Source organism: Carlito syrichta, unplaced genomic scaffold (genome assembly GCF_000164805.1).
Source record: "Carlito syrichta isolate Samal-C Ts95f unplaced genomic scaffold, Tarsius_syrichta-2.0.1 Scaffold302287, whole genome shotgun sequence".
Taxonomy (NCBI): Eukaryota; Metazoa; Chordata; class Mammalia; order Primates; family Tarsiidae; genus Carlito; species Carlito syrichta.
The window spans coordinates 287,700-302,734 of NW_007246383.1; the positions used below are offsets into that span (position 1 = coordinate 287,700).

Sequence of the window (15,035 nt, forward strand, 5' to 3'; positions counted from 1 at the left end):
CGCTCATCTCTCCCTGAATCCTCGTGGACTTACAGTGAGAAGCAGTCTGAGCGTCTATAGATGCCTCTGCCCGAGCTCCAGCTTGGGGCCCGCCGGCGGCACCCCCTGCCCGAAGCCGCGTTGGCGGCGTCTCGACCCCGCCTTCCCGCGCCTGTTCTTCCCTTCGCTCCCAGCCTTTGCTGGGCGCCAGATCCGGCCTCGCCGTCCGGCTGCTGAACCCTGCGGCTTGTCACCCCCGGGGTCCCAGCCTCCGCGGGCTGGGGCCGCCGGCGCCGCGGCAGGACGGGGAGGCGGGCCATGGCGTCCTGCGTGGGGAGCCGGACCCTGAGCAAGGACGATGTGAACTACAAGATGCATTTCCGGATGATCAACGAGCAGCAAGTGGAGGACATCACCATTGACTTCTTCTACCGGCCTCACACCATCACCCTGCTCAGTTTCACCATCGTCAGCCTCATGTATTTCGCCTTCACCAGGTGAGGCGGCCCGGCCGTGCGAGGGGGAGGGCGCGCCGGGACCAAGGGGAGAGGCGAGAGGAAGGCAGTGGCGGGGAGGGTGGCCCGGCGTGGCTCCGGGGTGCGAAAGCGGGCTGGGTGCTCCACTAACACACTCGCAGATCCGCCGCCCACGCAGCTTCTCCAACCCGCCCAGTGCCTCGCAGCGCGCCCTGCCTACTCCCCCATTCCCACCTCCCCACTTCCCAATGCCACTTCTATGCAACGCCTCCGGTGACTCCAGGATCACACACGAGTCACCTAGCACGGTCGCGCCGACCCCCCACCCCCACTGCACTGAGCCTCGCTCTACACAACATCACGACACGGGCCCCTCCTTTGCAGCCGCTCCAGCCCCCGTCCCTACCCAGCACACCGCATGAATCATCTCGTATGCACCACTTTCAGCACACACCGCTACACCCATAAAACACTCCAACCCACAGCGTCTGCACGCACCATACACAGGCCCAGGACACAACCCACATCTCTTCCTGTGGAACTTCTTCGGTATTCAACACTACCTGTAAGGCACAAAAAAATGCACATATGAGGGGCACTACACAGTCTTTCCTGTGCCTCACCCCCCATATGCATTGCACACAATTATCTAGTATAACCCTTCCCCCAGCCTCATACCACTTCTATTTGTCTCGCAACACACATTGCAGCCCTACACCCACACATCACAGTGAACCTTTACTCTCCAGCAAAGGCCGGTATCCGTCACCTTCTGTGTACCTTTCTGCACAGACACCAGCTCACCACACATCACACGGTGCACACCCATCACTTATCATACAAGCTAAAGTGAGATCTTGTCAAGCAATTTTAATGGTGTTTGGTGCATAGTAAATGCTATAAAACAAGTGAAACAGAAATCTCACACAACATTGCACAACTTACTTTTTTTTTTTTTTGAGTTGGAGTCTCACTCTGTCGCCCAGGCTGAAGTGCAGTGGCATGCTCATGGCCACCGCGGCCTTGACCAGCTGGGCTCAAGCAATCCTTCTGCTTCAGCCTTCCAAGTAGCTGGAATTCCAGGCGCAAGCCACTGCACCTGATTAATTTTTCTTGATTTATTGTAGAGATGAGGTCTCACCAAGTTGCCCGGGTTGGTCTCGAACCCATGGGCTCAGGCAATCCTCTCACCTCAGCCTCCCAAAGTGCTGGGATTATAGGTGTGAACTACCGCTCCTGGCCTGCAGAACTTTCTTAAGCTCCTCAAAACATACACACACATTCAAATCACTTCTAACATATACCTATTCATAGGAGTTGCCCAGCCCAACCCTTGAACACACTTCAGGTAACTGTTGCACTGCATTTGTGACCAGTATTCAGTGGCCGGTGGCTCTCATCCCCAGCTCAGGGAACTAATTCACCTTTGGTTCATAACAACATACACACCCTGGTAGGAATTTTCGGTAGGAATTTTAGAAGGAATTTTATTTTCTGAATGAACCTTTTAAAGAAAGTAGGAATTTTAAAGAGGTAGGAATTTTAGAAGGAATTTTATTTTCTGAATGAACCTTTTAAAGAACGTCACACCTACCTCACCATTATGGCTTAAAAGACCAACCTAGATTAGTATAGTTTTGAAGCTAGACTATTGGTTCCAAAATTGGCTGTGTGTCCTTTGTTAAGTTTTAACCTTGCTCTGAGCTTCAGGGACCACACTTGTAAAATGAGAATCAAATATGTACTTACCTCATATGGGGTTATGAGGACTAAATGAATGTGTGTGAATGCATTTAGCAGATTACCTGGTACACAATGTACAACTAGTAACAGTTATTTCTCTCTCAGTTTGAGAACCAACCAATCAAGGTTCTCAGTCAGGGTTAGCACAAGAATTGAGAGAACTTCCAGTATGGGGTAGGTGGGTGGGGGTGGGGCGTGTTAGAGGATACTAAGTGTATGGATGTAACAGCGTTGTATAACAAAAAATGAATTGTCCCCTACACACACACACATACATATTCACAAGTGCCAGTGGTGCCTCTCCTGGGAATCTCTATGGTTTTTTTAGATTTTCTTAAAACAAATATCCTCTTGTTCCTCCCTCCCATAATTCATTTGACTCCTGGTTCTTATTATGAAGTGTTTATTTGCATGAAACTACCTAAAGGTTTAGAACATAAGTAACAATTATTTACTCTTTAATGATTGAAGGGTACTGCTACTACTATTGTAAAGTCTACTAACTCCGTGCAGCAAGATAAGACCAGAACCTTCCACACAGTATCTGACCAGACCTATTTCCAGCTTTGGAGAGAATCAGTCTTGCTCCTAATTATGGTTACCCTCAAATACTTCATTATGTTATTTGATTTTATCACTTAATAACTGGGTGGCAACTTAATTTTGCTAAACCTCAGTTTCCTTATCTGTATGTAAAATGAAAATACCAGTATTATTACCTCATAGAATAGTCTATCATGAGTATTAAAGTCATGTTTTTAGATATCTATGTTTAGCTCAGTGCATGGCAAATACTAAGTGCTTAATAAACATTGTTATTTTACATAATTTCATTGTATGTTAATGCCTTCTAAATTATATTTGTTATTGAATAAGGATGTGGTATGCCTATGATTGAGAAAAAAGACAAAGGCATTGGAAAAATGGGCATTGGATGACATACATGCCTATTTCATGTTAAATTCAATGTAACTTCATCTTATGTGTGTGTTTGAAATGATGGAATTAGTGAGGGAGTTTCTTTGAAAATTAGAAAAATAATTATGGTTCTTTATTGTAAGTAATACGAAGCAGGAATGAGCAGTTGGTTTCAACCTTTTATCTTTAATATTCTGGTCACTTTCTAAGTAGATTTCTTTTCCTCTCTTCTAATACAGAAAGGCACATTCTTCTGAAATTTCCCCTTTACATCATCATATCCTGCCAAGCAGTCAATAAATTGCAGCAGTAAAAGTATAAGAAATGAATATAAATTTTAATGGCTTGTCAAAAGTAATGGAAAAACCATAATCTGAACCTCAGACTATGGCCTTTTCCAAAAATGATAACAATTTTATTTCCTCTGCTAATTTCATAAGGAGACAGAAATCACATAATGAAGTACTACTTAGTAACAAGTTTTTTCACCTTTTATGTTTAAGCACCATTAATAGAATTAGTACTTGATGGGTTGATTCTTATTTCTGACTCTTTTAAGTGGGACATTATAAAGATTGAAAGTAATGACTTCTTAAATGAAAATTATTCATTCTATGCTCTTTTGTAATTATCTCCACTACTTTATAATTACAAGGATTTTAGATGGACAACTAAAATTCAGTGCAATTATTTCAGTAAAACTTTAAAAATATATCTTAAAGTTTGTTTTGTGGGGACTTATTGTTTAAGAGAACAAGGAGATAGAGAGAAACAGTACCTGGGTAATGTCACATGACCCAGCAAGAATTCAGGATTACAAAGGATTAGATACCTTGCACAGAAGGGTGAGACAAGTTTGGATTTATAACGTAGTTCTTTTGTGAGATGGCAACTAGGCCAACTCTCAGTTAAACCATAGTGTTTAAATCTTCTGTCCCTATCACTGTCATTAAAAATAAAGTCAGATGCTACCAAATCATTTCCCTATTTGCAAAAACTCATTTTGCCACATTTTAGAATAAGTATTTTTATAAATTAGATGTTTAGGCGTATGTCTTATAAGTTTGTTTAGCCAAAGTAGGGCAAAGCTTGAGTTTTGTCTCAGGCCCAGAGTATAATAATAACTGAGACACTCTCACTTACTCTGCATTCAGAAGTTGGTAAACTTGGAGCTTTGGAAAGGCTTTGGTTTTGAAAACTCAAGATTCAGATTTTAAAACACCAGAATCTACTCACTCACATTCAAAGAAGCTGACCTCTCCTTAAGAGGCACCTGCCACTAAAGAGTGGAATCAGCCTGTTAGCACCTGTCTGACAAAAACCATTACTTACCCAGGGGAGATTGCCTTCCTGCAAATTGTTCTACATAAGTGATCATCCATTTGTCTGTGCTTGGTTTCTCCTTGATATGGGACTAAGGAGACAGACAAGGGCAGGGAAATGGACAGCTGTCTGAATTATTTATTTATTTGTTAATAGTGGTTTGTATTTAATTTCCCTTATTGACTTCGGAACTCCAGTTTACTGTCATATCATTGGGCCATATTTCTGGCTTTCTGTGTCGCTTCACTTATGGATGCTTGCCAGCCTTCCCTGTTCTTTCCCTTTCGATCATATAAATTCCCGTTAGAAAAATGTCTCCTGGTACTGCTGATTCAGTTGTCTTCAGTGTTTCCTTTATACAATCATGTTCTTTCTCTCCCAATAACAGAAGCCCTCCATGTCCTTGTACCTTGACACCAGCAATATTAAGGGATCCTCTGTAGTGACTGTGTACTGAGATTAAACCAGCCCTGGAGGTGAACAAAAGGCATTATTATAGGTTGCACCTGAGGGCCGGTTAGCATTGACCTTTAACATGTCTCTTTCCCAGTTACTATTTGAATTATATATTTTTATTGAACTTAAATAAGCATCCTTTTAGAGCTTATACTCATTTGTAGTATTTTATGTTCCTGATAAGATTATAAACTTAATTAAAATGCAAAATATGCTATATATTTCTTTAGGGTCTTGTGTAGTGAACGGTACATGGGTGACTCCAATATTTATTTGGCTTAGGTAGTGCCTTACCCCAGCGAGATTATATACCTTGGAATTGTTGGCTGTCAGACTCCTCTTTAAGTAACAGCCTAATTCAAGTTGGCCTGTTTTGAGTAATTGTGTTTAGCATTTTAGATATAATTCTATTACCTAACATATCACAATTTATGTTGTGATACAATCCCTGTTGCCCCAATTTCTGTAGTGAATTGAGTAGTTTTTCAGTCTTGCCAGGACTAGTCCAGTCAGCCTGACTGGCTTCCTCACCCCTGGCATCCTGTTTAATTCAGTTCACCAGTTCAACAGTCCATGTTCCCTCTAGCCCAGGTTTCTTCCAACCCAGGGTCCCCATCCGTTTTATCTTTAGCAAGTCTAATTTAGTCTTTATAGCTTTCAGGCCTGTCCTCTTTCCATTCCCAGCTTCAGCACAGCAGGCTCTCAGGACTCGACTCCCTCTCCTTCAATTGCCTCCTGCACTGCTACCCTCATGATCTTTTTAAGAGAAAATTTTGATTCCCATCTGTCCCTTGCTTCCAATTTTTCACTAGATACCCACCAGCTGTAGGAAGGGCTAGCTGAATTCAGAGGTCCTTGTTTCAGAGTAGGTCTGCTTCTCCTGCACCCCATACATGGCACACCCAACACCCAGCAGGCCCAGACAGCTCACTGGCCCAAACCAAGGCAGGGCTGCCATCTCTCATACAGGAAAGCACCTCCCAGCTCATCCTGCCCACCCATGAGCCTTTGGAGTCCTTCACAATCCATTAGTATAGTTCCCCTCCCAAACACCTTTCTCAGTTGTTCCAAGAAGCACTGTTTATATACTTCCAAATATTTTTTATTATTGTATCTCTCATATTGTAATGTTTGTTTGTATGTCAAGTTCTTGAGGCCAGATATTTTAATCCTCCCAGGATAGGCACCCAGCCTATGATGAATGAATGGAACACCTGAAATCATTTGCCCAATAAGAATTTTTTAAAAGATTACCTTTCTTCTCCTTTAGTTGATATGTCAGCTATCATTCTTGACCAGGATCATAACTTTCTATAAAATGAAATGAATGTAGTATTAATGATAATACCAAAGCTAGTTAGCATTGGTTGACCTCATAATCTGGGATTACATTTTCCATTGGGGGAGAGGATCCTTAACAGCGACTGATCTTCAAAACATGACCCTATAGGTCTCTATTTCAAGGGCTCCTATTAAAGGTAATGAAGGAGAAGATGGGAAGGGGAGAGACACAATTGACCTAGAAGCCTGAGGAGTCCTGATAAAGGCTAGATGTTCCCAGCTGCCTGGCCCCTGGAATAAAGCCTTGTCTAAAAGATTGTGGGCAAGTGAATGGAATTTGCTTCAGTTTCCTGAAGCTCCTTGTCTACTTCCCATAGTCAGATGTTAACACAGAATCGTAGTCCAAAAGTTCTCTTGAGTGCCAACTTTTGTTGTTTTTTAACTTCAGGTCTTTCCTTACACTTTTCCATTTTTTGTAACATTCTGTCTTTAGGTAATTCCCTACACTAAATGAAACAATGTCAAGGTGTTTGAAAACTTGATTGGGGTTTTAGATATTTGTTGATGATCTCAATAGGAAACAGAGAAATTGCTGTCAGGGGACCCCATGGGTCCAGCTGGGATTTCTCCCTCATGTTTTCTATATCACTTGGCCCGTCCATATCATCTTGCTCATTCTTGCCACTCATGACTGAGGCTGCCAGCTATAAGACAAGTGTTGTTCTGGGCACCAGAGGTACCCCAGGGGAATGAGGTGGGACCTGTGCCCTGGGACAATTCCCCCTTAAAGTACATTCTTATTTTAAGCTGTACATTCGGTATTTTCACCTTCCATGACCATTGCTACCCTGGTACACTGCAGGAGCACCTCCTAAGTTTAGCAGAGAAGAAATAGGACTTCACCTCCCTAAGCTTGTACATTTGTATTATTGATGAATGTAGCAATCTTGACCTAGAGCCACCATTCCAGAAACTCTGGCACCTGCTTCCACTCTGTCTCTGAGTGTAACTGTGGGCAAGATAAGCCAAGAACTCTATTTTTCTCATCCCTCAAGCAACAGTAATACTCTCCCTGCCTTCCCCCCCAGAACTGTAGAGCAGTTAAATAAAACACTGGCTGTGAAAGTTCTTTGGAAAGCTCGGAGCATTGCAGACTGAGGCATTTTGTTGTTAGTAGCTGCAGTAGAATCAGGAAAGGAGTCAGAGAGCTGTTACAGCATTACCATGGAAAGCTTCAAGTCTCTTTACTTTTTGCTGCCCTAAAGCAAAATGTCTTAGTTGAGTGAGAATTTCTGAGGCCTAGAAGGTCAAGGTGAGGATCAGGCAGCCCAGATCTTTTCCCAAGTCATGGTCCTTTCCCAAGAAGTGGGAACCATGTTAGACCCCACAAAGCCTTGGGAGACAGTAACAACCCCACCAAAGGGGCCAGTTATGGGTGAATACCCTAAATAGGGCTTTTCTTTGGTTTGACAGGTTAACCAGAGTCAGTTCCTATAAATTAAAAATGTTTCCTTTAGGGCAAGGCTATACTAAGGTAATGACTTTATGTCTTACTGTCCTTTTTACCATGATCTGTTCAAGAATAAGGCTATGTGTGTTCATCCCTCAGCCCCCAACATACTCTCACCCAATGAGGCATTAACTTGATGATGGAATGTGTGGACATAAACCAAGATCATTTGAACATTGTGAACTTACAACAGCAGTCACTTCTTCTGTTCCGGTCATTGTGCTAAGTGCTTTACATGTATTAATTAAGTTATTTAATCGCCATACAACCCTGTGAGGTGGAACTATTATTATTCTCTATTTACAGAGGAGGAAACTGGGGCACAGAGAGGTTAAGTTATCTGCCCAAGGTTACGCAGGCTGACAGTCTGGTCCCAGCCTCTACTCCTAGTCACAGCACTGCATGACCTCCTGCAGGAGAAAGAACTTGTACTTTGGAGCCAGGTCCCATCAGTAAAATGCAGGTTATGATCATAGCCTCCTTTAGGGTATTATGAAGATTCAGCGAACAAGCAACTAGCATGCTCTGTGAGACATAGACTATAGTGGCTGTCCATGGGTACTAGTTCTTGTCCCCTAATTTAGGGTTTCTGGAGTCAATTATATGGACTTTGCAGCCAAATTTCTTTCATGATTAACTATGGAAAATTTCTGTGTGCTTCAGTGTATGGTTGTATCTCTAGATTATCTGGGGTTCAGAGAGGATGGACTCATACTGGGCCTTACGGAATGACCCTGAGCATTCAGGTTGCCATGTGGCCAACGGGGAGTGTTTGGGTATCCGCTAATTTTGCATCCACCACTTGTCAGGGGCTCTCCTAGGTTCTGTGGGTTTACCCTCTCTGCTCTCGAGAAACTCACGGTAGTTTAGGAGTAAACATTTCTTCTTTGCTCACCCCACCTCCTCCTAATCTTTGATTGCAGAAGTTTGATCTCCCTGTACTGAGTGCTTTCAGTTTATCTAAAGGTCTTATTGTCCATTTATTTCCCAATATAAAATATAAGACTGTCAACTTTTCAGACCCACTGTTATTTTGTTCAGTTTAATCTACCTTTTTCTCCCTGCTAAAACTAGGCTATTTGATCCTCTTTTAGTAATAAATTTTCTCAAAATTTACAAAACTTCCATTTCACTTGTTTTATATCATTATTTATTACTGATCTCCATTTATAAATTTAGTGCTGACATGTTTTTAACTTTTTGACTAGTAGATTATTTTAAATAAAGATTGATTTGCTGATTTGCCATAGCCACTCATTTAACTGAGATTTTAATTAATGTTTTTAAAAAGAATGACATATTTACATCACTTGAAATCTAAGTTACATTAAAGGGTATATGGAAAAAAATCTCCCCTCCATACCTGCTCCCAGCCCTTCATTCCTCCTCTTTGGACTGGTTTTTCTTGGGTGGATTTCCAGAGACATTCCATGCAGCTGTAAGTCCAAATTATAATTTATATACCTATATACATGCCCCCTTTTTTTGCACAAATAGTTACTTACGATATTCACTGTTCTGCAGGTTGTTTTATTTACTTTATGGTTTCTCATAAATTATTCTAAATCTGCTGGTTCTTAAACAGCTTTCTCATTCATTCTTTTTATTATTGCCTAGTTTTCCATGGTGAGATTGGCTCATAATTTATTTAATCACTTCCTTTTTGATGGACATTTAGATTGTTTTCCAATCTTTTGTGAATATATGTAAGGCCAGAGTGAAAAAATCTAGGAAATATATCATTTTTGCATTACTGAGAATGTATCTGGAGGCTAAATTCCCAGAGTGGAATTGCTGAGTCACAGGGTATACGCATTTGTAAACTTCATATGTTGCCAAATTGCCCTCCACAAAGGTAGATTAAATTTTTATTACCACCAGCAAAGTGCAAGGGTGCCTGCTTTCTTGTGTCTTCATATTCTTACCAAGCTCAGTCATTACATTTTTACCTTTATCAGTAAGGTGGGTTTTTTAAGGTTTCTGTTTTAACTTGTCCTTCCTTTACCACGAGTGAGGTTAAGCACCTTTTCTCTTGTCTGAAAGTAATTGAATTTTTTTTACTCAGTGAACAGACTTTTCCTATCCTTGGCCCATTTTTCTATTGGTGTTTCCTATCTCCATTTGTTGTTCTTTCTGTTAATTGATTTTGAGAGAAATGCTTTGTTTATTAGGGATATTAGCTCTGTCTTGACATAAGCTGCAAATTTTCCCCCCAAGTATATCAATTTTTCTTTGATTTTGCCATGCAAAATGGTGAATTTTTTTTCTTTATGACTTTAGAAAGGTCTTCCCTACTATGTGATTGTTGATTGTTTTGTTTTGTTTTGAGGTTTGGTTTTTAATTCTGCCATTTCTTCTATTTTTTTAACCATTAATTTTTCAAATCATCTGGAATATATTTTAGTGCAAAGTACAAATTACGGATCAACCTTCTTTTCCCATGCAACAGTTATTAATTTCAACCTTATTTTAATTTGTAACCTACATACAGTGCACCCTCTAACACGAGTCAGGCTGATTTAGGATGACAGATAATTATTTCATGAGGCAACTTGACTTGGAGAAATAATCATCAACTTCAGTGTCTAGCAAACCTGGTTTTGAAGGCCAACCTTGCAACTTACCTACACAACCTCAAGCAAGTCATTTAACCTTTTTAAGCCTTTGTTACTCACTTGAAAAATATGGTTGATAATATCCCATTTTGCAAATTGGTTGTGACCATTAGAGATAACATTTATAAACTGCCTGGTCAGTGCCTGGCACACAGTAGATACTTGATGAACAGGAGCTATTATTGTCATCAGTATTGCCAATATTAGTAGTGTGATGTCAGTCTGAATGAGGTCAGTGTGTGCCTCCAGTGTGCAGTCATTCTTCAGCAAAACCTGGTGTTCCTGGAAATTGAATGTGGGGCTTTCTACCTAAGCCAAAAGGCATCACAAGTACCCTAGTGAACATCATGCTGGCATTTTTAGGGCCGAGTTAATAACCTCTGGACAGATGTTCAATTGTTAGGTATCCATTAAAATAAAATTGTTACTTTGCTGAAAGAAGAAGTCTGTTCGATTCTGGTTTTTTGGTTTTGTAATAAAGTCTATGACGTTAATAATCAGTGTTAGTTTGCTAGTTTTATTTGACCATATAATGATCTAGGAAACATTGTATGATCTGTACAATATTTTATTTCAGAACTGATGTTGTGTGTCTAGAAATTATTTAATTGGGTACAGAAATTTAGCAGCCTAAATAGAAACTGATATCTAAATTAACTTCTGTTTTAAAGCAATACTCTAGGACATAGTTTTTAACTAAGTCATCCGTTATTGTTTCATTCCATATCTTCATGCATTTTGATTCTTTAGATTTTTTCTCTGTCCAAGCTTAAATTTCTTCTATGACTTTTTTTACTTCCTACTTTTTCTTCAGTAATGCTTAATCTTAATTCATATTTATCTTTTGAAAGCTTATTCATTGCAGTTCTTCTCAGATAAACTCAACCTTTTAAATCATTTTAAAATTAACTGGTACTAGTCTCTTCTCCAAAATATCTTCTTCCATTCTGTTCCATATATTTTTTGCCTACTCATACTGCATTTTTCAAAACTGAAATGCTGAACTTCTCTCCCACGCGTTTCAGTAATTATCAATAATTCAGAAAATCTTCTCCTTACTGTCTTATATTTGTCTTCCTTTTTTGAATACTTCGCTTAAGCCCCTAGTGTGTTACTAGATTCTTCTTTTTCTATGTAAACTGTCAAAACCTACTTCTATATTATCAATGTTAAAAAAAAAAAAACTCGAGCCGGGCTCGGTGGCTCAGCCTGTAATCCTGCGCTTTGAGAGGCTGAGGTGAGTTAATTGTCTGAGCCCACGGGTTCGAGACCCTCCTGGGCAACTTGGCGAGACCTCATCTCCACAGTAAGTCAAAAATGAGCCGGGCGTGGTAGCGCGCGCCTATAGTTCCCGCTACTTGGAAGGCTGAGGCGTAAGGATTGCCGGAGCCCAGCAGGTCGAGGCTGCAGTGGCTGGGAGCAGCCACTGCACTCTAGTCTAGGCGACAGAGTGAGACTCCAACTCAAAAAAAAAAAAAAAAAAACTCCCATTTGAGAAATTTTACTTGGTTTTATACAGTAAATTTTCTTCCTAATCAATAACCAGTCCACAAATATCTACTGAGTGCCTACTATGTGCCTGGCTTTGAGAATACAAGTGAATAATTCACTGCTTCTAAAGTTTGCTTCTGCCTGAGCCTGATAGCTCACACCTAAAACCCCAACCCTTTAGGAGGCTGAGATGGGAAAACTGCTTGAAGCTATGTGTTCAAGAGGAGCCTGGACAACATAGTGAGACCCCATCTCTACAAATATTTGTAAAAATCAGCCAGGTGTGGTGATGTGCACCTATAATTCCAACTGCACAGGAGGTTGAGGCAGGAGGATCACTTGAGCCTAGTATTTCAAGGCTGCAGTGAGCTATAATTGCAATACCACACTCTAGCCTGGGCAACAGAGTGATGCCCTATCTCTAAGAAAAAAAAAAGTCTATTTCCTACAGAGAAGACAGACAGCATATAAGTCAACAAATGAAATAGTTTCGGTCCCTGGGGTTATGGAGGAAGAAATATGGTAATAGATTAGAAATAATAAAAAAAATCAGCTGGGCATGGTAGCGCATGCCTGTAATTCTGGCTACTCAGAAGGCTGAGGCAGAAGGATCGCCGGAGCCCAGCAGGCGAGGCTATGGTGGCCGGCAGCGGCCACTGCACTCCAGTCTGGGCAACCAAGTGAGACTCCAACTCAAAAAAAAAAAAGAAATGACCAGGAAGGATGTTAACCTCCTTTTTTTCCCCCTACAGTTGTCTTGCTTCTGGCCTGATTCTTGATTTTCTTTTAAATTGTTTTTAAATTGTTTGGGGGTTTTTTTGTTTGTTTTTTAATTTTTTTGAGTTGGAGTCTCACTCTGTCACCCAGGCTAGAGTGCAGTGTCACATTCATGGCCACCGCAGCCTCAACTGCTGGGCTCAGGTGATCCTTCCACCTCAGCTTTCCAAGTGGCTAGAACTACAGGCATGTGCCACCATGCCTGGCTAATTTTTTGATTTATTGTTCGAGACCAGTCAAGTTGCCCAGGCTGGTCTCGAACCCGTGGGTTCAGGCAGTCCTCTCATCTTGGTCTCCCAAAGTGCTGGGATTATAGGCGGGAGCCACCACGCCTGACCTTAACTTGTTTTAGCTTTGTATTTTTTTTTTTTTTAATTAGTGCTTTATTACCCAGGATTTGCCCTTTCTGCATGCATCCGTTAAATGGCCACCTGCCCATTTTTAAGTATCAGTTATATAATCTCATTGCATTGCTGTCTTCCTTGTAATCTTAGGCTTCCTTTCTTATTCCCCAAAAAATGTCTTTGCCACCTTCTATATCATGAAGGTCATCTTTAGCTATTTATAAAATGAAAAGGTATTTCTCCAAAAGAAACCTTACCTTTTAACATCCTGCATTTAAAAAAATAGGAAGAGTGATTCTCAAATGTTTGTCTGAATAGAATGTGGGTTGGCATGTAGGGTTGCCAGTTGTCTTCAGAACTGCACTTTATTATGTGATTGTAGGATCTTAGGAAATGATAGTGAATAGTAAACAGCATCTATAATGACTTTCCTCAGCAAAATAAAACTAGCAGTCCCCCAGTTGTTTTTAGAACATGGAAGTCTTGCTTCCTGTAGGTTTTCTATTTAAATCTGAAAGTAAATGCTCAATGTTGTTTTTCTATTTTCAGGGATGACTCTGTTCCAGAAGACAACATCTGGAGAGGCATCCTCTCTGTTATTTTCTTCTTTCTTATCATCAGTGTGTTAGCCTTCCCCAATGGTAAGTGACATCACGCATTACCACATATCTCCTGTGCATTGTGCCCTTCTGGTGTTTTTGAGATGTGAGTCATCCAGAAGATGGAGTACAAAAATAAATCTGAGTTTTGTGTAGTGGTCAGGGACATAGGTTCTGGAGGCAGACTGCCTATTTTGCCGCGTCCTTGCCATGTGGCCCTAGGGAATGCTAAGAGTGCTTTTGTTTCCTTCTGAAAATGGAGATAACAGAGAGGTACTGTTGCAAGTTAGTACATACTAAACACTAACATGACCGACAAATGGTAAGTGTCAATAAATGTGGTTCTTTTTGTTACAGTTTTTGTTATCAGCAGAGTGGTAAAATACTCCATTTCTGCTGATGTACTCCTTTTTGCTAAGGACAGGGTCAATGCTGCAATGAATATTACTTAAATAACTTGTCCCAAGTGATCTTTTATTGCCACAAACTTTGCTGATTACCCATTGGGATATTAATTTTTATCAGCAGGGAAAAAAAGACAATTATTACTGTGAATTTTACCCCCATCATGATTGTAAAGGCAAAGCCTTTGTTTAAAAAACAAGTTTGATATTCTGCCATGCCTACACTTCATCCTTTTCCTCTGAATTGTTCCTTATAAGTTGCTTTATTTTTTCTTATTTCCTTTAAGTTCCTATTTTCTAGAATATTCCTACATGTTCTCTGTAACCATTTCTAAATGCTCATTCTTGTAACCTATTTCTTTTGTACCTATTATATTTTGAAATCATTCCAATCTTCCTTACGGTTTATGCTCCATGGGCCCCTCTCAGGTTTTAAATATCATGCTTTAAGAAGTGTTTCTTCTACATCCTCCTGTGCTATTCAGTAGGCCAGCATGTGTAATATAAGAAGCTTATTATGAATGTTATTGGATGCTACCTGGATATGTTCCATGCAAGCCTGCAAGCTTCCCAAGATGGTAGCAGTGGAGTTTTGTTCTATTTTTCTTTTTCTTTTTTTGCTTCTCTTCTGTGGCACTGTGTTTACAAGAACTTAGTGGTTTTAACATGTAGCATAGTGTATAATAATCAAGTTCTTAAAACCATGAATCCCTGAATCCCTCAAAGAATGAATTGTTTTAGGTAGCCAAGTTCTTCAACCACCCAAGCTTTTAAATTAAAAACAAAATTTTTAATGAGAATCTTTCAAAATATGAAAACCTGCATGCTGTAGGCAGATATGGCAAATATAGTTTGGCTTTCCCATGAGGAGTGATGATTCTGATAATGTACAGTTATTGGGGTATGGAGATAAGATGTACATTATATGGATAGGTCATGAAATGAAGGGGTAATGACCTTGCTATAGAATTTGCTATGAAAAGTCCCTGATGCAAACAGCTTTTGGCTCTTTCTCAACTTTCCTTTTATTCTCATGTGCAATACACAATATCTTAGAATTTTAGGATTAGAGGAGAGCTTGGGCATTTTATAGCCCATCTTGTCCTGCATGGACAGCAT

The 15,035-nt window shown here is 40.5% G+C and overlaps 1 protein-coding gene across 2 annotated transcripts in view; it reads left to right on the forward strand.

Annotated features, from left to right (window-relative positions):
• Positions 1-143: 143 nt before the first annotated feature.
• Positions 144-15,035, forward strand: part of PTDSS1 (phosphatidylserine synthase 1) — a 74,773-nt gene continuing 59,881 nt past the window's right edge. For both annotated transcript variants that reach the window (XM_008056222.2, XM_021711431.1), the window contains exons 1-2: positions 144-476; positions 13,463-13,554. In XM_008056222.2, coding sequence (XP_008054413.1) covers positions 298-476; positions 13,463-13,554 — 271 coding nt within the window. In that variant the 5' untranslated portion in view covers positions 144-297. The remainder of the gene's footprint in view (positions 477-13,462; positions 13,555-15,035) is intronic.